We start from the raw sequence: 21,400 nt of genomic DNA, 5'->3' as shown, positions 1-21,400 counted from the left end.
TGAAGTTTTTGTGCCGTGGAATTAAAGACGACTGTTGTACAACATCCTGGGTTCAGCTCATATTTCTCCTTTGACTCCGAATGAAATTTGGATTTTTTTTTTTTGCTTTTTGCAGTCGGGAAAATTCAGTAATCCAAATGTTTTTATTGCCAATACATTTCTGTTTTTTTTATTTAAAGAGACACTAGGAAAATACATTGGATTTAATTGTCAGTTTGATTAAAATAAATTATTGAATCCTGGCTAATGCCTTTATTGAAATTATGTCAATATGAATACTATTAATAAGTATAGGATTATTAACATTGTAAAAACATATCATATATAATCATAATGTAATATAAACAGTATGCTTTTGTTGCCTAAACTGTGATTCCCTGGTTTCACAGTGAAATGTAGATTGAATTAGCATTATCGTGTGGTGTCGGTGTTAGTGTTCTTGAAGTGCTTGAAGTGTCTGACATTTTCGCAGTAGCATGCATCTTGTGTGGGGAAAATTTTTTTATTAATGGTGTGATGCAGCCAATGAATGCTGCTGGGAATTCCGAATTGGGATACAAATGTATTTAAAATGAACATAAATAAATAACTTAATTTTTAACCTTTAACACACCCCATCTCATTCCTGGGAATGGAGTCATATGTGAACACCATAAGACCCTGGGAATGATAGATCCATTTCATGTAGCATCCTGTAACGTCCATGTTTCATCCTGTTGCAGGTAAGAACCATCATCATCTTCACTGTCTTCATCTGTCTTTGTGTGTGTGTGTGTGTGTGTGTGTGTGTGTGTGTGTATGCATGCATGGGTACAGTACATGACATTACATGGTAGTAATTTGGCAGACGCTCTTATCCAGAGCGACGTACACAGAAGTACTAATTATAACCAGGGACCAATGCCATGAGGACCCTAGAGGGAAGTACTATAGAGTGATCACATAGATGAAATGGAACCCTTGAAGAATAATCAGATAACCTGACCAAGTATCCATACAACGGCTACTTGTATTGTTACAATTATTATATATGTAATCTATGTATGGGTATGATAAGTCGTTAAATGGCAGTCTTGTAATTGCCACAGGATTTGGGAATTTCATGAAATCCACTCTCTGTCACACTTTTACCTGATGTCCGTCCCTTTCTGTCTTCCCCAGAAACGTGTCCTGACCCTTTCTCAGATCCTACTGAAAGAAGATACGATTGGAAGGTGACAGTCTTTAAAGAGCACTTTGCTGATCTTCAGTCAGTGAGATGTGCTGTACTGTGATGTGATTGTGACTGTGGGTTGTGTTGGGATGTGGTTGTGATTGTGGGTATGATTGTGGCTTGTGTTGTGTTGTGATTGTGACTGTGGGTTGTGTTGGGATGTGGTTGTGATTGTGGGTATGATTGTGGCTTGTGTTGTGTTGTGATTGTGACTGTGGGTTGTGTTGTCATGTGATTGTGACTGTGGGTTGTGTTGTCATGTGATTGTGACTGTGGGTTGTGTTCTGATGTGATTGTAATGTGGTTGTGACTGTGGGTTGTGATTGTTATGTTGTTACTGTGGGTTGTGATTGTGATGTGGTTGTGACTGTGGGTTGTGATTGTGATGTGGTAGTGATTGTGGTTGTGACTGTGGGTTGTGATTGTTATGTTGTTACTGTGGGTTGTGATTGTGATGTGGTTGTGACTGTGATTGTGATGTGGTAGTGATAGTGGGTTGTGTTGTGATGTGGGTTGTGACTGTGATTGTGATGTGGTTGTGACTGTGGGTTGTGTTTGCTGAGGTAGCCAGTGCAGTGCTCTGAGTCCTGTTGGTCTCTCTCTCAGGGGGGATATCGCCCAGGGCCAGTGAAGCCTGCCCCAGACCAGACCCAGGGGGGCACTGCGGACCGGGACCCAGACGGGTCTGGTGTAGGGCCCCCGCTCTCTAGGGCCACCGAGGGCCCTATTCAGACGGCGGTCCCAGGGGAGGGGCCTTTGGTCTGGTCCCGGGGCCACGCTGAACAGCCCGTTGAGCGGCCCGAGTCCACACACACCTCCCTCGCACCCCCCCGCGTGTCCCCAACCGAAGGGGGCTCAGTCAGTGCCGTTTCTCCCGGAGCCGACTGCAACGCCAAAACCGCGTTCAGTACGACCGCGAGGGAGATCGCGTCCCTCCCCGAAACCCCGGTTACCGCCACCCTGCCCCCGTCGATCTGGGAGCCCCCCCCGCAGCCCACCGCCCCCCCACACACCACTGCCTCCGTCCTGCCCGACACTTCCACCGTCAGCACCTCTCTGTCCTACACCACCCAGCCTCCACTCAACGGTGAGACCCTGCCCCCTGCCCCCTGCCCCCAGTCCCCCCTTATCTACAGACAGCGGGTTCCCAACATCGGTCCTGGTGTACCCCAGTTTATGCGAGTGTTGCTTTCAGCCATAATTGAAATGTGTTGGAAAAGTCATTAAATGAGTTTTAAGTTGACAAGTCTAATGTCTAAAGAGAGGCTATTTCTCTCTCTGCTAATTCCGCAAAACGTCAGTGCCAGTTTCAGGTTGTGAAGAATGAATATTGCATTTTCATTTAAAGGCTTGTCGTCAGATCAGTTCTTCGACTTCCATTTTGTCAAATTCATTGCGGAAAATTGGATGGGGAAAAAGCCAGGCCTGTGTTGTAAGTACGAAACAAGGAATGTAATGCATGTTCCCAAAAAGCTCAATAGATGGAGCGATGGGCAGGAATGGGCACCGGCATACATAAGGTGTCTCGGCGCCAGGGGACTCCAGTTTTACGATCGCGCCCTCTACTGGTCACTGTCTACCTCTGCACCCCAGCGAGGCAAAGGAATGAAACGGCGCATTCATCTTCGCGAGGATCAGAGAGGACAAGAAGGCCTGACCGCACACTGGTTTTCCCCGTCCTCAGTGAAGGCTTGTTTCTGATGGAGTCCTCTCTTCCCTTGTGACTGTACCTGGACCGATCTCCACCGCTGTCATGTGCCCGTTTCTGTGTGTCGGTGTGAATACGATTGTAGTTGTGTGACGGCAGGACTGTGTTTTTTGGGAAAAGGCCGCTGTTTCTGTTTGACATTGTCTGACGATGTTTTTCTGATAAATTGAGGGGACGTGAATATGTCTGTTTTTCACAGGTAAGCATTGATACTGCCTTTCCCCTGTCCCTCTGGGTTCAGTCTTCTGCTTCCTTGCATTATTTCCTCACTGGTTTGCAAATAATCCAATTCACCATTGCAGTTTCATCCTGTACAGTTTTCCAAAGTATAAGTTATTTTTCAAACTTTTATTGTACTAAGCTTTAAGCACATTGCAGTAGCTGCTATTCAATGTGACGGGTGACTACTGCAATTTGTAATGTGTGTGTTTATGTGCTGTATGGTGTGCCATTACAGGGTACATGACTGGCTTTTAGCAGACACTCATCCAGACACAGCCTTTTCATTTTTACATAGCAAACTCATTTATAAAGCTAGATATTGCTTCAGGAAATAGTGCAGTACAGTGCAGTGCCGGTTTAAAGGTATAATAGGTAAGATTTTTGTGTTAAAACATTGTTACAAGAGAATTGTAAATCTTACAGTCTTCCAGTATTGCAGATTATTAAGCTATCTGGTCCATTCTCCTCATCATTCCTACCCATTTAACTAGCCAGTGCACATGCTCTGGTGCCAAAAGCCCAATCGTCAGCACTTTCTTTTGCAATACACAGTAGCTCAGTGAAGCTCAGTAAAGCGTAGAAAAGCATTTCAATCCAAAACAATGAGGTATTGAACCAGGTGTGGTCAGAGCAAGTATTTCAGTCTGATACTTAGAGTTAAAATTTTAAACACAAAGAAAGACAAAAGTAAGCCAGATTAACTGTATTCAAGATTTGATACCGGGGTAACATAAATTGCGAGCAAACGGTAACTTAAAACAAGCTAATATTTCCTTGTGGAGAAAAAAGATTTTGCTCTTATAACAAGTGTAAAACACATGGAAAGATAAGTGTTGTTTCGCAGTGTTTGTTAAATTGATCTGGATGACTTCTGGGGAGAAAAGGCCGACCCTGAAAATGCCCCTGCAGGTGATCTGCAGGTTGTGCTTGAGCTTAAATGGGCATTAACAATTTGGAAAGTATTGAGGATGAGGCTAAAATGGCCGACTCTGGTAGAGGTGCGTCTCCCGGGAGAACAGTTTGGAGGGTAAAATGGCAGACTCTCCTGTGTGTGTGTGTGTGTGTGTGTGTGTGTGTGCAGTGCTGGAGTGGGCAGGACCGGGACCTACATTGTGCTGGACAGCATGCTGCAGCAAATCAAGGAGCAGGGCACGGTCAATGTCCTGGGGTTCCTCAAACACATCCGCACGCAGAGGAACTACCTGGTGCAGACCGAGGTACGAGCACGCACCCCTTTACAGGAAAGGACTTGGTACAACCCATGATGATGTCACAGACCAGACCACAAGGATTCACCAAACTGGTTGAGAGCAAGGTTAAAAGGTGGGGGGGGGGGCTTGCATATTAGGGCTGATGCAGCTACTCTGTGTGTACAACAGGAGCAGTACGTCTTCATCCACGATGCCCTGGTGGAGGCCATTCTGAGCAGGGAGACCGAGGTTTCCTCCTCGTGTATCCATGGCTACGTCAACGACCTTCTGACCCCAGGGCAGTCTGGTCGAACCCATCTGGAGAGGCAATTCAAGGTGGAAAAAAAGAAAAGTATTAATATGAAAAATAAACACGCAGAGTTTTGCATGAGTTCTGCATTATGATTCAGGTCTCGGAGGGAAGCACTAGCAATGGACCAGAAGGTTCTGTCCATCAGCTTGAAGCATGAAGTGTTTATTTGGCTTTGATTTCTGTTACGGCCTTGATTTTGGCCTGTAGCATAGTGGTTAAGGTAAATGACTGGCATACACAAAGTCGGTGGTACTAATCCCGGTATAGCCAAAATAAGATCCGCACAGCCCTTGAGCAAGGCCCTTAACCCTGCATTGCTCCAGGGGAGGATTTCCTGCTTAGTCTATCAACTGTACGTTGCTCTGGATAAGAGCATCTACCACATTCCAATAATGTAATGTAATGTAATGTTAAAGTCTAAATATTGTGAGAAATTATCCCATGTAAATGTCCTGTGTTTGATATATTATCCTGGGTAGTGGTTCAGGAGGTAATTTTTTTTTTTAAATGTTTTTGTTTTTTTCCCCCAAAACTGTTAAGTCAGTGTTCTAGAACTTTATTGCTTTCAGTTACCATTGGTGACTGTGACATGAGCATGAGAATGCCCCGTTCATTTGTCACCCGTTAAAGGGTTGAGGAAGTGCTTGAGTGTGTGTAAGATGTTGGATCTAGCATCAGGCCTAAGCACTGTCCTCTGTACTCTGTCTCCTCACAGCTCATCAGCCAGACCAGCCCCAAGCAGTGTGACTACACCACCGCCCTCAGCCCCTGCAACAGGGAGAAGAACCGCTGCTCCTCACTCCTACCCGGTGAGTGAGTGAATGAGAGAGTGAGAGAGTGAGAGAGCGAGGGAGTGAGAGGGTGAGAGAGTGAGAGAGTGAGAGAGTGAGTGCGAGAGTGCGAGAGTGCGAGAGTGTATTCTGCTCTCAGGCTGATCTTGCAGTGAGTTAGTTTGGGGTGCTGTCGTATAACACCAGCAGTGTGTTTCATATTTTGGGTTTATGGTGTGAATTTTTGAAGTCTACATATGAAGGGTCTCTCAGTTTTTTGGAAAAGACGGTCACCATGACAATGTTGCTTGTGCTTCTAGTGGAGAGGTCCAGAGTGTGTCTATCCACAGTGGTGGGAGAGACGACGGACTACATCAACGCCTCCTATGTCACGGTACGAGGGTTGGTGGGGGGCATACAACTGGGATACCACTGTCACTGAGGCACTTTAGTGGAAGAAAGCAGCTTCACCAATCACTGCACGTTTGCTAAGAACCAATAGAAGAGCAGGGATTGTGTTGGGTGACTGTGTAACATGGAGGTACTGTGCAGAAGAACATTTTACATTTACATTTTAGTAATTTGGCAGACGCTTTTAATGCAAAGCGATTTACAAGTGCGTAGGTTCTTCCACAAGTTAAAGCAGCACGCAATGCAGGGTTAAGGGCCTTGCTCAAGGGCCCAACGGCTGTGCGGATCTTATTGTGGCTACACTGGGATTAGAACCACCAACCTTGTGTAGAGGATACTTGTGGAGCCAGGGAGTCATCCCAAGATTCTTTACCGTATGGGAGGAGAAAACTGCAAAGTCCTCAACAGTCAGTGAGAGCGGGATTAGAACTGGAGATAGCATCCATGGGTTCCTATGGGAGCAGCTCAATGGTACGAGAAGCCAGTTCATGGAGGCGGACATTTTGGACGATGGGGCTTTTTGGCAGCAAAGCGTGTGCGCTGGCTCGTTAAATGGGAAGGAATGAAAAGGAGAATGGACCAGATAGCTTAATAAGCTGCAATACTGGAAGACTGTAAGCACTGGTAGCATTGCTACCTCAATCCCCGGTCCCTTGCCGTTGCTTTAGGGGTACCACCGGAGCCATGAGTTCATCCTCACCCAGACTCCACTTCCCAATACCACCCTGGACTTCTGGAGGATGGTGTGGGACCACAACGCCCAGGTCATCGTTACGCTGCCCGACGCACAGGTCACGGTGGGTACAGCGCAGTAACACATTACCTGATTGGCTGCAATGCAGTAACACAGGAGCTGATTGGCTGTAGCATTGTAGCAATTGAATCTGATTGGTTGCAGTGTTATGACATTGGCTACACTACCCTGGTCCTGAAGAACCAAAGCAGGAATTATATTTCAGGTTGATTTCTCTTCTCAGAAAATAAAAACCTTTTTTATTGTATGGGTATTGTATTGTGGTTACATTGCGAAGTGTGTTTTTTGACTTTGTAATGGATCACGTAATAAAGACCTTTATTAATTGTCGAAGAAGAGAGACACCTGGGATTTCCTTAGGATGTTTGTTGGGTATGTGTACCAACCCTGTGCGCATTTTCTGAAGATAAAGCATCGGTCCACAGCATTTTCTCTCCATTAAATATATTTATTTTGTTCAAGAAGTGTAATTTAGTGGCCAATAAGTCAAAAGATTTTATCCAAAAGCTTTAAAGAAACAATGATTAATTTGAAAAAGGTAATTTTTGGAGGTGGAGAAGAGCCTCATCCATCTTCCTCTTTCATTAGACAGAGGAGGAGAACACGGTCAGTGTTTTCTGGCCCCGTAAGGAGCAACCAATCAGGTGCGAGATGTTCACCGTCACCCTGACGGGTGAAACCGGCGTGTGTCTGTCCAACGAGGACAGGATGGTGGTGCAGGACTTCATCCTGGAAGCTAATCAGGTAATAAGGCTTCCAGACTTACACACTGAGCGACCCACTCATTCAGAGCCGGGAAGGAAGCACCTGCAGTGCCGAACAGTGTCTCTGCAGGAGAGAACAGTACAGTGAAATGGCTCTGGCTGATGGGAATAGACTGAAATTACTTTTATGGAGATGGATCCACAGACCCCTTGGCCTACCTATGCATACGCGCACACACACACACACACACACACACACACACCCTTGTGTACACATACACACAGAGACACAGGCACACACACCCTTGCGTACACACATACACACACACATCGTCCTCTCTCTAATCTGCTGGCAGGATGACTATGTGCTGGAGGTGAGGAGGTTCCAGTCTCCCCGCTGGCCCAATCCAGACAGCCCCATCAGCAGCAGCTTTGAGCTCATCAGCAAGGTGCGGGACGCCAGCCTCTCCGGAGAGGGACCCGTGGTCGTCCAGGACCTGTAAGAACCCCCCCCCCCCCCCCCGCGTGGATGAGCTTGTGTGCTTGTGGAAAGTAAAAACCTACAAAACTAATGCTAGTTTCGGCATCTTTTACACACTTCCTGTAGTGGGGAATATGGGCCCTCAGTGATCACTGGAAGGCACACGGCAGTGGCTTTCACAGCTGCTCAACTAATTGCGACGTATCACCAAACTAGCTAGTTTAGTAACGTTGCTGAAAAATAGGTATGCCTGTGAAGAGGTCTGTGTTTGGCCGGGCTGGACTGGACCTGCTGTTTGCAGTGTTGGAGGCAGCATCTCTCTTCCAGACGCCACTGAGGGAGGGAAAGCACCTTGTAGACGCACAATGTGTCGATGGTGAGGAGAAATAGTTCGTTTTTCCGATTGCCCAGGTACGGCGGCGTCTCCGCGGCAACGTTCTGCACTCTGTGGACGCTGTCACGGCAACTGGAGCAGGAGAACCGCACGGACGTGTTCCAGGTGGCCCGGCTGACCAACCTCGCGAGGCCCGGGGTCTTCAGCGACATCGCGAGTCTCAGAATCGTGAGCCACGCCACTCTGCAGTGTGTTCTTTCTACCGTCCGTGCTCTAGCAGTGTGGATTCTGCCAAAGCCTGTAGCGTAGTGGTTAAGGCGCTTGACTGGGACGCGCAAGGTCGCTGGTTCGATCCCCAGTGTAGCCTCTCATAGAGATATGTTCATTGTATATATCTGTTAGGTTCCGTGTTTTCTGTTATCTGTTTTGTCTAAGTCTTTAGCGTTTCTGTTTATACTTACCCTCTGTGCACACCGTAGTCTGTCAGTTCATTCATTCCCTGCTTTTTGTTTCACCAGCATCACACTTCCTGATTGTCATTTCCCTCTTAACTATGTGTAAAAAACCCTGTGTTTTTGTAGTTCATTGCCAGATTGTCATGAGCTTTTGCCATACTCTCCAGAATTTATTTCTGTCTGATCTTCTTTGCGACCTGTTTTGTCTCTTTTGACCTGCTGTATTTGGATCCCCTTCTGCTTTTCTGATTTTGATTTAGAATTTTGTTTGTGTCTGGACTGTGTGTTTTCGACCCTTTGCCTGTGACCTCGACTATTCTCTGGATTATCCTTGTTGTAGCCCTTTGCCTGGATATTGAACCATAGCCTAGACACTGCCTTATCGACCCCTGCCTGTCTGAACTGCTCTGAAGTTAATAAAGACTGTAACGTTAACTTCGTTTCCTGTGGTCTTGCTATTCGGTTCAGTGTTCTGGTGTCTGACCATTTCTTTTAAACGAGACTCACACTAAACCTGTTCTGAACCCGCACTGAGTGGATTTTGAAAGTGGAGAGTTGACTGGTTTTTGAAAGTGGAGAGTTGACTGGTTTTTGAAAGTGGAGAGTTGACTGGTTTTGGAAAGTGGAAGGTTGACAGGTTTTTTAAAGCGGGGAGGTGACTGGTTTGTCTATGCGGGGAGGTGAGTGGTTTGACTGGTTTAACTGAGTGGTGTGCCTGCCCCTGCAGGAGCAGTACCAGTTCCTGTACACGGCCCTCCTGAGCCTGGTGAACAACCAGGAGGATGAGAGGGCGCTGCAGTGCGCGGACAACAACGGGAGCGTTCCCTGCGGCATCGGAGACACAGCCGAGAGTCTGGAGTCTCTGGTATAGCCCACGGCCGCCCCCAGGAGCAGCCTGTTCTCTGGGAGAACTCTGCCTGAACTGACACTCCGGCGCTTTGGCCTTTCCTGTCAGTACCTTTCAATCCTGCGTTACAACTGGTCAGACTTCACCGCTGCCCATAACTGTACGATATTTTAATGCATGCCTTTACATAATTTGTTTTCATACCCTTTTCTGCTTTTGTATGATTTTTATTTTAACTAATGGCAATTTTGAAATGGCTGCAGTGTTGCTCACACTTTGGGTCTATTTGTTATTTGTCTGAAATGTATTTTTTGGAAGATTTGTTGTTATTCATCAAAACAAAAAAAAGGAAAAAAGTACATTGTAATGGGCCTATTTGTTATTTCTCTGAAATGTATTTTTTTTTAAAGATTTGTTGTTATTCATCAAAACAAAAAAGGAGAAAAGTACATTGTAATGATATTACTGTATTTTTTTGTAGAGTGCATATACTTGGACAGTGTTTTACAAATAGACATATTGTAAATATGATTGTTTCTAATGTGTACACACATGGCAGAGATGGAACAAGAACATGGACTACTACTGTAATAAATCATACGACAGTGACCATGTCAACAGACCAAAATCCTATTTATGTGTCTAATTTTATATTTTATTACAGAGATTTTTCAAGTAATGTAGAAATTTCCATTGAGACTGAACTTATGGTAAGTCATTTAGTTGAAAGATTAAATCTAATATTTCTGACAATACAGTGTTGGTTTATTTTTTTGAAGGACCATGTCAGTCCTGGATTATTGTTGATTACTTCAGCCATATATGAGATAAAATACACGCGTCTAGTTGTAGAAGAAAATTAATTTAATGTGAGCAGGTGCGTCTGAGTAAGTAGGATTTTGGGCTGGTTCGGTATCGACACCTCGGCCCCTCGCCACAGGAGTTCCCCAGGGCTCAGTCCTAGGCCCGCTTCTTTTTTCTCTTTACACTCGCTCCCTTGGCCCTGTGATCACTGCACATGGGCTATCCTATCACTGCTACGCGGACGATACCCAACTCTTCGTCTCGTTCCCGCCGTCTGATACGCAGGTTTCAGCCCGTATCTCTGCTTGCCTGAGGGACATCCACAGCTGGATGGACAACCACCATCTAAAGCTCAACCCAGGCAAGACTGAAATGATATTCATCCCTACTAATACCTCTCCCCATCTGGATCTCTCCATTTCCCTCGGGGATACCACACTCACGCCGTCACCCAGTGCAAGGAACCTCGGTGTGGTGATGGACAGCAGACTGTCCCTTTCCGAGAACATAGCGGCGGTGACCCGGTCATTCAGGTTCTTCCTGTACAACATACGGAGAATCCACCCCTTTCTCACCCCCTACTCGACCCAGCTCCTGGTCCAAGCGATGGTTCTGTCCCGCCTGGACTACTGCAATTCCCTCTTGGCTGGCCTCCCAGCATCCGCCATCAGACCCCTCCAACTTATCCAGAATGCAGCAGCTCGTCTGGTCTTCAACCTTCCCAAATACTCACACGTCACCCCCCTGCTTACTACCCTCCACTGGCTGCCTGTCATGGCTTGCATCAAATTCAAAACATTGGTGCTAGCCTTCCAAGCAGTTAAGGGGTCTTCCCCAGCTTATCTACAAAAAATCATCAGACCCTACACCCCTGCCAGACCTCTTCGTTCAGCCTCCGCAAGCCGCTTGGCGCCTCCCCCTCTCCGAACCTCCACCTCACGCTCACGACTGCTGTCTGTTCTGGCTCCACGGTGGTGGAACGAACTCCCCGTTGAGGTCAGAACTGTAGAATCTCTCCCCACCTTCAAGCGCAAGCTGAAGACACACCTCTTCAAGCAGCACCTCTCCCCATCCCTCCCTACCTCCCTGTGAACCTTAATTGTTGTCTCTGTGACTTGCTTTGTGTATCGGTATTTTTTAGTTGGCTAGGTAAGCAGTGTTTTGATAGTTAACTTTGGTCACTTTTGCTCTGTTTGTTTGTTTCTTGTTAAAAAAAAAATGTTTAAAAAATTGGCCCTCGTCCTTATCTTTGTTGTACAGGTAGCAGTTCAAATTGTACTTCCCTCTAGGGTCTTTCAGCGAACTTATCCCTGGTTATGGATATGCACTTTGTTGTACGTCGCTCTGGATAAGAGCGTCTGTCAAATGCCAATAATGTAATGTAATGTAATCTGTGCATTCCTTGGCGAGCTTCATTTTGATTGGCTATCTGGGAAGGCATCTGTGTGACAGTTAATTATTGTCGCTGATGACCAATCGGAGTCAGAGTTGATTGCAAGCTTAGGGCATAGTTAGGTTTAAAGTTTGGGGATACGGTCCCCTTCACACTAAATAGTCCCTCTCAGCTGCAAAACCAACAGCCCGAAAATATGCCCCTTATTTTAAAACCTAAATGTTGGCAGTTTTTGGCCATGCGACCTCTGTAGTAATTGTCAGGTTGCTACTCGTGTGGGTATATTTTTTCTCCTCACAATTGACTACGCAAATGTGAATGTTATGCTTCAAGACCAAGAAAAGTGCTCAGTTTAGTGCACAGATGCTGATTAAACACAGACGCGCAAGATATCGATCACTTGACAACCAAGAGGTTGATGTATCAATTCCGAAAGATCGGGTCTGGGAAAATTCAGCATTAAGGCATGCCGTGCATACAGCTGGGTGTCGTGACTAAGATGGCAGCTTTCATTTATTGCAAGTCGAATTGAATGTAATTAATGGATGGTGTCATCAGAAGTGTTTCAAACACGAAACCGCAATGACCAACTATCAGCGGAAACCTCTGGGTTTAGTGCATAATGTCATTACTGCCCATATAGGATCATACTATTATCCTTTACGATTAATTAATTGGGATGCCATTATTCACTGATGATGACAATAATGTACACATTTTGTGGCTGCTTAATGGTGATTGATTGAGCGTCATTACATTCACATTACATTATTGCCATTTGGCAGACGCTCTTATCCAGAGCGATGTACAACAAAGTGCAAAGTGCATACGCACAACCAGGGATAAGTGCGCTGAAAGACCCTAAAGGGAAGTACAATTTCAACTGCTATGAGTACAACAAAGATAAGGACCAGGGCCTATCTGATAATACCGCACCACGCAAATATAGGAGTAAACTGTTTACCGAGCCAAACAAAACTAGCAAAGGTATCATCCTAATAACACAAGTAAATAACACAAGTACAGACAACAATTAAGGTTTACAGGGAGGTAGGGAGGAGCAGGGAGAGGTGCAGCTTGAAGAGGTGTGTCTTCAGTCTGTGCTAGAAGGTGGTATGGTACACTGTATGAAGTGCTTTGTAGGTGTAACCCAGATGTTAATTATAGAGAGAGGAAGGTGGGTAGAGCACAAAGCGTGGTATACGGAAAACAAGAGAGAGCGAGGGAAAGCTTACCGTCATAATTCTACAGCTGGTCAAATATCTGTGAATAAGCGTAGGCTATATCTCCATATCTCTGCTTGTCTGAGTGACATCCAGAGCTGGATGGACAACCACCATCTAAAGCTCAACCCAGGTAAGACTGAAATGATATTCATCCCTGCTAATACCTCTCCCCATCTGGATCTCAACATTTCCCTCGGGGATACCACACTCACGCCATCACCCAGTGCAAAGAACCTCGGTGTGGTGATGGACAGCAAACTGTCCCTTTCCGAGAACATTGCGGTGACCCGGTCATGCAGGTTCTTCCTATACATCATACGGAGAATCCGCCCCTTTCTCACCCCCTACTCGACCCAGCTCCTGGTCCAAGCGATGGTTCTGTCCCGCCTGCACTGCTGCAATTCCCTCTTGGCTGGCCTCCCAGCGTCCGCCATCAGACCCCTCCAACTCATCCAGAATGCAGCAGCTCGTCTGGTCTTCAACCTTCCCAAATACTCACACGTCACCCCCCTGCTTACTTCCCTCCACTGGCTGCCTGTCATGGCTTGCATCAAATTCAAAACATCGGTGCTAGCCTTCCAAGCAGTTAAGGGGTCTTCCCCAGCTTACCTACAAAAAATCATCAGACACTACACCCCTGCCAGACCTCTTCGTTCAGCCTCCACAGGCAGCTTGGCACCTCCTCCTCTCCGAACCTCCACCTCACGCTCACGACGACTGCCTGTTCTGGCTCCACGGTGGTGGAACGAACTCCTCGTTGAGGTCAGGGGCCTCATTTATAAAATTGTGCTTAGGATTCACGTCAAAAGGTTGCGTAAGCATGAAACCTAGGACGTGCCTACGCAAAAAAATATTCTGATTTATAAAACAGTGCCACGCCAGTTTTCCTTTATAAATCACAATCAACTCTAAATGTGGCGCAACTTTGCCAGCTTCATGTCCCGCCCACAGTTGCCTATAAATAGGCAGTGAAACACCCCTAATGAATATGCATTTCACGAAGACGACAATGGCAAACGTTGAAAAGAAGGCCAAGAAAAGGGATTTCAGCCATTTGATTGCCTCTGAAAAGCTACAGGTGTGGGAATTATCCTGATTGATTGTAAATGACGAACAGTTCTGCACAACGAATGTGATGATGACGATGATAATAATAATAATAATAATAATAATAATAATAATAATACACGTTATTTGTCTAGCACCATTGGAAAACAAACATAATATATGAATATGATAACAATATATGAAACTATGCTCGTATCTGCCCGACTGACGCATTGTAAACGGCATCAGTGCAGTGCAATTTGTCCGACTGTTCACCATATTATTTATGAGAATACATTTAATAACATGAAGTATTGTTTAACAATTCGTCTACATATTTGAGGGATTATTCTACAACATCTCCGTTTATATTTATCATCCTAAATCATATTTTTTGGGCACTCCAGGGAGCATCAATCAAACACCTGTTTGTTTATTCGTTGTGAGAGGCTTTTATCCATTTTTGCAAATTAACTCTTCGTATATGATACGTGAGAGGTAATATTTCATTACATTACATTACATTACATTACATGGCATTTAGCAGACGCTCTTATCCAGAGCGACGTACAACAAAGTGCAAATTAAACACAAGAACAAGTGCAAAGAGGACCTGAGAGGACAGTATAGTTCCGAGTCCTAGAGTAAACATGCAGAAAATCAGAACCCTTTAAGAGTACAATCAACAACAATCAATTTCGATTTATTTTACACAGTGGTATCTGTTGTATATCATTTTTGACTTCTCTCGTCGCCAAATGTTGTGTTGCACTTAGGAAGGGAGAGAACCCGTATAGCAAAATTCAACAACACAACACTTTAATAAGTATAACAGGTACGAAGCACATCCTTACAGCAGCCATACCCAGCCACAACTCCCGGCAAATCTTTATACCTTTTTAAATCAGGGCACAGTTTCTCATTTCTCCAGTTAATGTGCGTACGCATGGGTCAGAGTTTCCGTGGAGGACCGCACATTTTCCGGTCAAGTTCGTTTTTTATAAATGCCAAAGTTTGCTTAGAAAGTGGCGTACGCATTCTTTTGTGCCTACGCAACGTTTATAAATGAGGCCCCAGAACTGTAGAATCTCTCCCCACCTTCAAGCGCAAACTGAAGACACACCTCTTCAAGCAGCACCTCTCCCCATCCCTCCCTACCTCCCTGTGAACCTTAATTGTTGTCTTTGTGATTTACTTTGTGTTTCTGTATTTTTAGTTGGCTAGGTAAGCAGTATTTGGATAGGTAAGTTTGGTCACTTTTGCTTTGTTGTTTGTTTGTTTATTTGTTTATTTGTTTGTTTAAAAAACAAAAAGATAGGTTCTTATCTTTGTTGTACGGGTAGCAATTGGAATTGTACTTCCCTCTAGGGTCTTTCAGAGCACTTATCCCTGGTTATAGGTATGCACTTTGTTGTATGTCGCTCTGGATAAGAGCGTCTGCCAAATGGCAATAATGTAATGTACCCGGAGGAAACCCACGCAAACGAGGAGAACATGCAAACTGGGGGCCTCATTTATAAACGTTGCGTAGGCACAAAAGAATGCGTACGCCACTTTCTAAGCAAACTTTGGCATTTATAAAAAACGAACTTGACCGGAAAATGTGCGGTCCTCCACGGAAACTCTGACCCATGCGTACGCACATTAACTGGGGAAATTAGAAACTGTGCCTTTAATGCTCGTGACGTAAGACCAGGAAAACGGGAAGTGAAACAGGATTTTAAAAGGTATAAAGATTTGCCGGGAGTTATGGCTGGGTATGGCTGCTGTAAGGACGTGCTTCGTCCCTGTTATACTTATTAAAGTGTTGTGTTGTTGAATCTCGCTATACGGGTTCTCTCCCTTCCTAAGTGCAACACAACATTTGGCGACGAGAGAAGTCGAAAATGATATACAACAGATACCACTGTGTAAAATAAATCGAAATTGATTGTTGTTGATTGTACTCTTAAAGGGTTCTGATTGTGTCTTGTGTTTAATTTGCACTTTGTTGTACGTCGCTCTGGATAAGAGCGTCTGCTAAATGCCAGGCAATGTAATGTAATGTAATGAAATATTACCTCTCACGTATCATATACGAAGAGTTAATTTGCAAAAACGGATAAAAGCCTGTCTTACAACGAATAAACAAACAGCTGTTTGATTGATGCTCCCTGGAGTGCCCAAAAAATATGATTTAGGATGATAAATATAAACGGAGATGTTGTTGTAAAATAATCCCTCAAATATGTAGACGAATTGTTAAACAATACTTCATGTTATTAAATGTATTCTCATAAATAATATGGCTGCACTGATGCCGTTTACAATGCGTCAGTCGGGCAGATACGAGCATAGTTTCATATATTGTTATCATATTCATATATTATGTTTTATAATGTGTTTATTGTTATACATTTTTGTTCGTTTTATCTCTTAATTTTGTAACTGTGTTTTCAATGGTGCTAGACAAATGACGTGTATTATTATTATTATTATTATTATTATTATTATTATTATTATTATTATTATTATCATCGTCATCATCACATTCGTTGTGCAGAACTGTTCGTCATTTACAGGATAATTCCCACACCTGTAGCTTTTCAGAGGTAATCAAATGGCTGAAATCCCTTTTCTTGGCCTTCTTTTCAGCGTTTGCCATTGTCGTCTTCGTGAAATGCATATTCATTAGGGGCGTTTCACTGCCTATTTATAGGCAACTGTGGGCGGGACATAAAGCCGGCAAAGCTGCGCCACATTTAGAGTTGATTGTGATTTATAAAGGAAAATTGGCGTGGGACGTGCGTATGCACTGTTTTATAAATCAGACTATTGTTTTGCGTACGCACGTCCTAGGTTTCATGCTTACGCAACCTTTTGACGTGAATCCTAAGCACAGTTTTATAAATGAGGCCCTGGGATTCTAACCCTGAACATGCGTAACTTTTCCCATTCATTCTCAACGGATGTTCTTATCACTTCGGATGCGATATATTCTTGGCCGCACGTTGATATCGCGGCGCTGTTCCGAGAAAAACGAATGACGTACTTACAGCGCGGATTCCTTAACTTTTCCCATTCATTTTCAACGGAAGTTCTTATCACTTCGGATGCGATATATTCTTGGCCGCACGTTGATATCGCGGCGCTGTTCCGAGAAATTATCATAATTATATTAATATAATACCAGGCACCTGTTACTTCACAGGTGCCTGGTACTCCGCCAACAAGGCACCTGTGAAGTAACGCCAGAATAAGTAGCACAGAGCAGGGGGCCGTAACATATCCCTAATTTTTACAATTTGAAACAATAAAATAAAAAAAATAAAAAAACATTTACAGAGTTACAATAACAGCCATTCAAAACAATGTACTTAAAACAAATTCCATCCAATCCCAAATTGTTCAGAGTAAACAGTGGGGGACAAAGCCAAATACCTTAATTGTAACTATTAAGTAGAATGATGGCAGAAAGGATTTCCTATCCATAGTGAAATGGAGCTGGAGATCTAATGACACAACAAACATGATTATGGGACAATTCTACAAGGAAATAGTTTCCATTATTTATGTCATGGTTTGCCAAAGGGCGGATTCGAGCCGTAGTGACCATCGCAGGGCTCTACAATTAGTGTCAATTTCACCCTCATGAATGAAAATTTATCCATACAAGCGTAGCTGTAAAAATGCAGCTGAAGTGTAACAGAACAGAATAAAAAATCATAAGAGGCCGACAAAGAACGTAATTAATTAAACACAGCGTGTTCTCTTTAAGAATGTCTTGAGTGAATTTCACACACACGTGCTATAAAGCGCGTCTCCGAAGCGCGCACATTCCCGCTTGCTTCGTCCAGCCATTGCTAAGGGAAAGACGCACGTTTCTTTGTGTGGTAAGTTTATTATTTTTTTTAATATATGCCAGTTAAAATGTATGTATACTTCCACTTTTACAGAGTTACTTTGAGAAACAATGAGAACTAGGGGCTGGACAAATTGTTTATTGATTTGCCTGACGGCTAAGTGAAGAAGTAGGAACTCTGAGCCGATATTGTGTGCGTAAAATGAAATAAAATAATTTGGTTTCAACAAACCTTGTAATTCGGCTATTTAAATGAATATAACTATTTAATTCCTGTTAATAATTTTACACAGACGGGTCTCTTAATTTGAAGCCATTAGTTGTCCAGAAGCAGATATCCCCCCTACGACGGCGTATTAGGGCCATTGTCGGTAACGGAGTGGGGGGAGGGGGGTAATATTCTGAGATTAAACTCAGAATTCTCTGAGTTTAAAGTCGCAAATTTGCCACTTTATAAAGTGGCAAATTTACGAGGAAAAAAAAATTGTGCTTTTTAACCACATCCCTTCACTTTGCAACTTGGATCACACCGCCACCGCTTCCACTTGCAATGGATGACCTAATCAAGTTATACTTTGCAATCGGATTTAGCAATAAGGAAATACTCTTGATCTTAGCCCAGAATCACCATATTATCATAAGCATCCGGACTTTGAAGAGACATTGCCGTAAACTGGGTCTATTCAGAAGAAAACAACATACTGATTTGGATGAGGTGATCGCTTTTGTGCACCAGGAACTACAACACAATGGACAGATGCAAGGATATCGCTGGTTACATCTACGGGCAATTCAAATGGGATTTGTGGTACAGCAGGACACAATACGACAGATCATCAAATTAATTGATCCTCAAGGTGTGGATCTTAGAAGAGCGCAGCGTCTTAGGCGCAGGCAGTACAACACTAAAGGGCCTAATGCTCTTTGGCACATGGACTCCTATGACAAATTGAAGCCATATGGTATAGGGATTAACGGATGCATAGATGGTTTCAGTCGTTTTGTTTGTTTGGATGGAAGCTTACACAACAAACAACGACCCCAAGGTTATAGCTGACTATTATATGAAATGCGTTACGCGCTTGGGTGGGTGTCCAGAGAGGATTCGTGCGGACAATGGCACTGAAAATGGACATGTCGCTAACATGCAGGTGTTTCTGAGGAGAAACCACACCGACACCTTCGCCAAAGAATAGTTTTATTTATGGACGCGGTACGGGCAATCAACGTTTTGAATCCTGGTGAGGAATACTGCGCAAACAAAGCGTTCAGTTCTGGATGAACATGTTCAAAGCTCACCAAGACAATGGCCACTTCTCTGGAGACTTTTTGGATAAAAGCCTAATCCAGTTCTGTTTCCTCAACCTCGTTCAGGTAAGACATCATTACATTAATGACACTATTAATATGAATATTCATTTTGCACAAAAATAGAAAGTAAAATAAACACTGAACGTTTGTTTTCCTTCTCTCTCTCTTTCTCTCTCAGCATACACGTGTGTTAATATAGGCCTATGTAAATAATACATTTAAAGTTCGTGACACCTGCATCGGGTTTGAATGAATCCAAAGTTAAACAGAATTTGTTTGAAGTACATCAAACTTATGTAATTAGAGTCTATTATATAAACACCCCCTATAGCCTCATGTCTTTTCATAATCACAAGCAATCACAAAACAATTATTGTCATCGGGTGAGTTGTATTGCCTCTGCAAAACCCGAGAGTAAAAGAGAGAGAAGAGGTCACAATTATGAACGCACTTACAGTCTATGGAACGTGCTCATTTATGGAGAAAGAACATCATTATTGATAATATGACACACAGCGCGCCTGATGTAGCTGATACAATTAACGATTGGAGCTTTCCAGCTGCGTATTACGCACACAGTCAATTCCATGCAGGTAGTCAGTGAATTTCACGCGCAGGCTGTACACACAAAAAACAAAGTACAGCATAATCAGACTGTAGCTCAAAACAGCACGCGCACACACTGTACACTGTATGCAGTCTCCACATCATCAGCGCATCAGAGAACGATCCAGATGAAAACTGTACAAACGACCTATTACTTAACACAGAACACTTAATTTTATTCAGTGAAAATGAAATGTGTTAAGTTAAAATATTTAGTCTTAGTCTAACCGGTCCCAGCCGAAATGGGCTAGGACTGTAAGTCAAGCGCAATGTTAAAGTAACCTATGGCCTGATCTATAAGTGAGTGACAATAATGCAATACCTAGGCTACACACCACCTCAAGTGTAACTGTCCTGTAATGTATATTCTTGCAGAAAGAAGTGGATGAAGTGGTGCGAACATGGAACACCCACAAGATCAGACCCAGGCCAGGTCAAGATGTGCATGGAGGTCGTCCAGTCATCATGTACACAGTCCCACAGGTGTACGGTGCTGAGGACAAGCTCAAAACAGTGGACGAGTGCACACCCAAGAGTCAGCTCCCTTGTGATGAGACTGTTTTCGAGCTCTGTGTACTACTAATGCAGGAGAATGGATGGGATGCTCCTACAGATGCATTTGATGCTGCAGAACTGTACACCTCACTTAGAACAGTGATACTGCAAAATATTTAGAGATGGATGTTACGGTCAGGGTTTGTTTGGGTGTGTCCTGTTGTTTTGTCTGTTGTCCCTCTCCTCTGTCACTCTCCCAGGTCCCTGATTCATGCCAGCTGTCGGACCTTGCCAATCAGCCCACAACCAATCAGAGGGTGTTCCACCATCCTCAAGAGCCCTGCTGTTCAACCACACCTCAGTTATTTTCACCTTTCTGTTTTTGCAAGAGAGCATGCTGAAATTGTTTGCTCTTCAGACCTGCTTTTTGTTTGCTCTTTGTATAGTTTTTGTTATGGGTAAAGTTAGCAGGAGAAAAGGGGTATAGGTAAGAGCTGCCCATGGGCGTACATACTTACACGTAGGGGTTTTCTTTGTCAACACACACTAGGTAAATTGGGGACATGCCATCACTGTAGTTTTTGGCTAGTTTAGCTAGTAGCCGGTCATTACGGCTATGGTCTAGATTTTGGTAGATTAAGTTAGGGAATGTTTATAATTGTTTATTTTCACTATTGTCAACACATTGGTATACTGTAATATGTTGCGCTTCCCACCTGTCGGTCCCCTAGACTATACAGCCAAGGGTTCGTAATAATGGACTTTACTCTGTTGCATTCCTATTATTACATTGTGTTACTGGTGACATAAAGCAGTGGTTCTCAAACTTTCTTTACTAGTGTACCGCCACTACAACATTCGTTAGTAGTAGTCCTCCCCCCCGCCCTGCTGAGAGAGGGGGGGTTAGTCTGCAGTGTAAAGAGGCTGTTGCTGTGGTCAAGGAGCCAGGAGGAGACCAGTCGTGACTCTTCTCGGATGTATCACACCGGAGCACTTCCCTGGAGGCGTCTACCTTCGGCGCGCTGCACCAGCAAATAGACTCTCATACTGTCTGGCCTACAATGCATAGTATAGACATACATTAACCTATGATTCTCTAGCTTAGATTGCATAGTATAGACTTACATTAACCTATGATTGTCTAGCTACATTGCATAGTATAGAAATAAAATATCCTATGATTTGTCATATTATATTATGTTGCCCACTCAGCATCCATTGCAGCCTGGTTGTCCTGGAAGGGGGACTCCCTCATCTGTGGTCCCTTCTCAAGGT

The 21,400-nt window shown here is 44.0% G+C and overlaps 1 protein-coding gene across 1 annotated transcript; it reads left to right on the top strand.

The window, feature by feature from the left end:
- Positions 1 to 3,682: 3,682 nt before the first annotated feature.
- Positions 3,683 to 20,393, top strand: LOC133119301 (receptor-type tyrosine-protein phosphatase gamma-like). Its single transcript, XM_061229835.1, has 11 exons — positions 3,683 to 4,360; positions 4,523 to 4,669; positions 5,362 to 5,455; positions 5,737 to 5,810; positions 6,496 to 6,624; positions 7,170 to 7,325; positions 7,642 to 7,784; positions 8,178 to 8,328; positions 9,283 to 9,420; positions 20,006 to 20,165; positions 20,386 to 20,393. Exons 1-11 carry the CDS (start codon positions 4,268 to 4,270, stop codon positions 20,391 to 20,393), a joined length of 1,293 nt encoding a protein of 430 aa, XP_061085819.1. The 5' UTR covers positions 3,683 to 4,267.
- Positions 20,394 to 21,400: the final 1,007 nt, after the last annotated feature.

This window comes from Conger conger, chromosome 19 (assembly GCF_963514075.1).
Source record: "Conger conger chromosome 19, fConCon1.1, whole genome shotgun sequence".
Classification (NCBI taxonomy): domain Eukaryota; kingdom Metazoa; phylum Chordata; class Actinopteri; order Anguilliformes; family Congridae; genus Conger; species Conger conger.
This window is presented reverse-complemented; position numbering and strand designations above follow the sequence as displayed.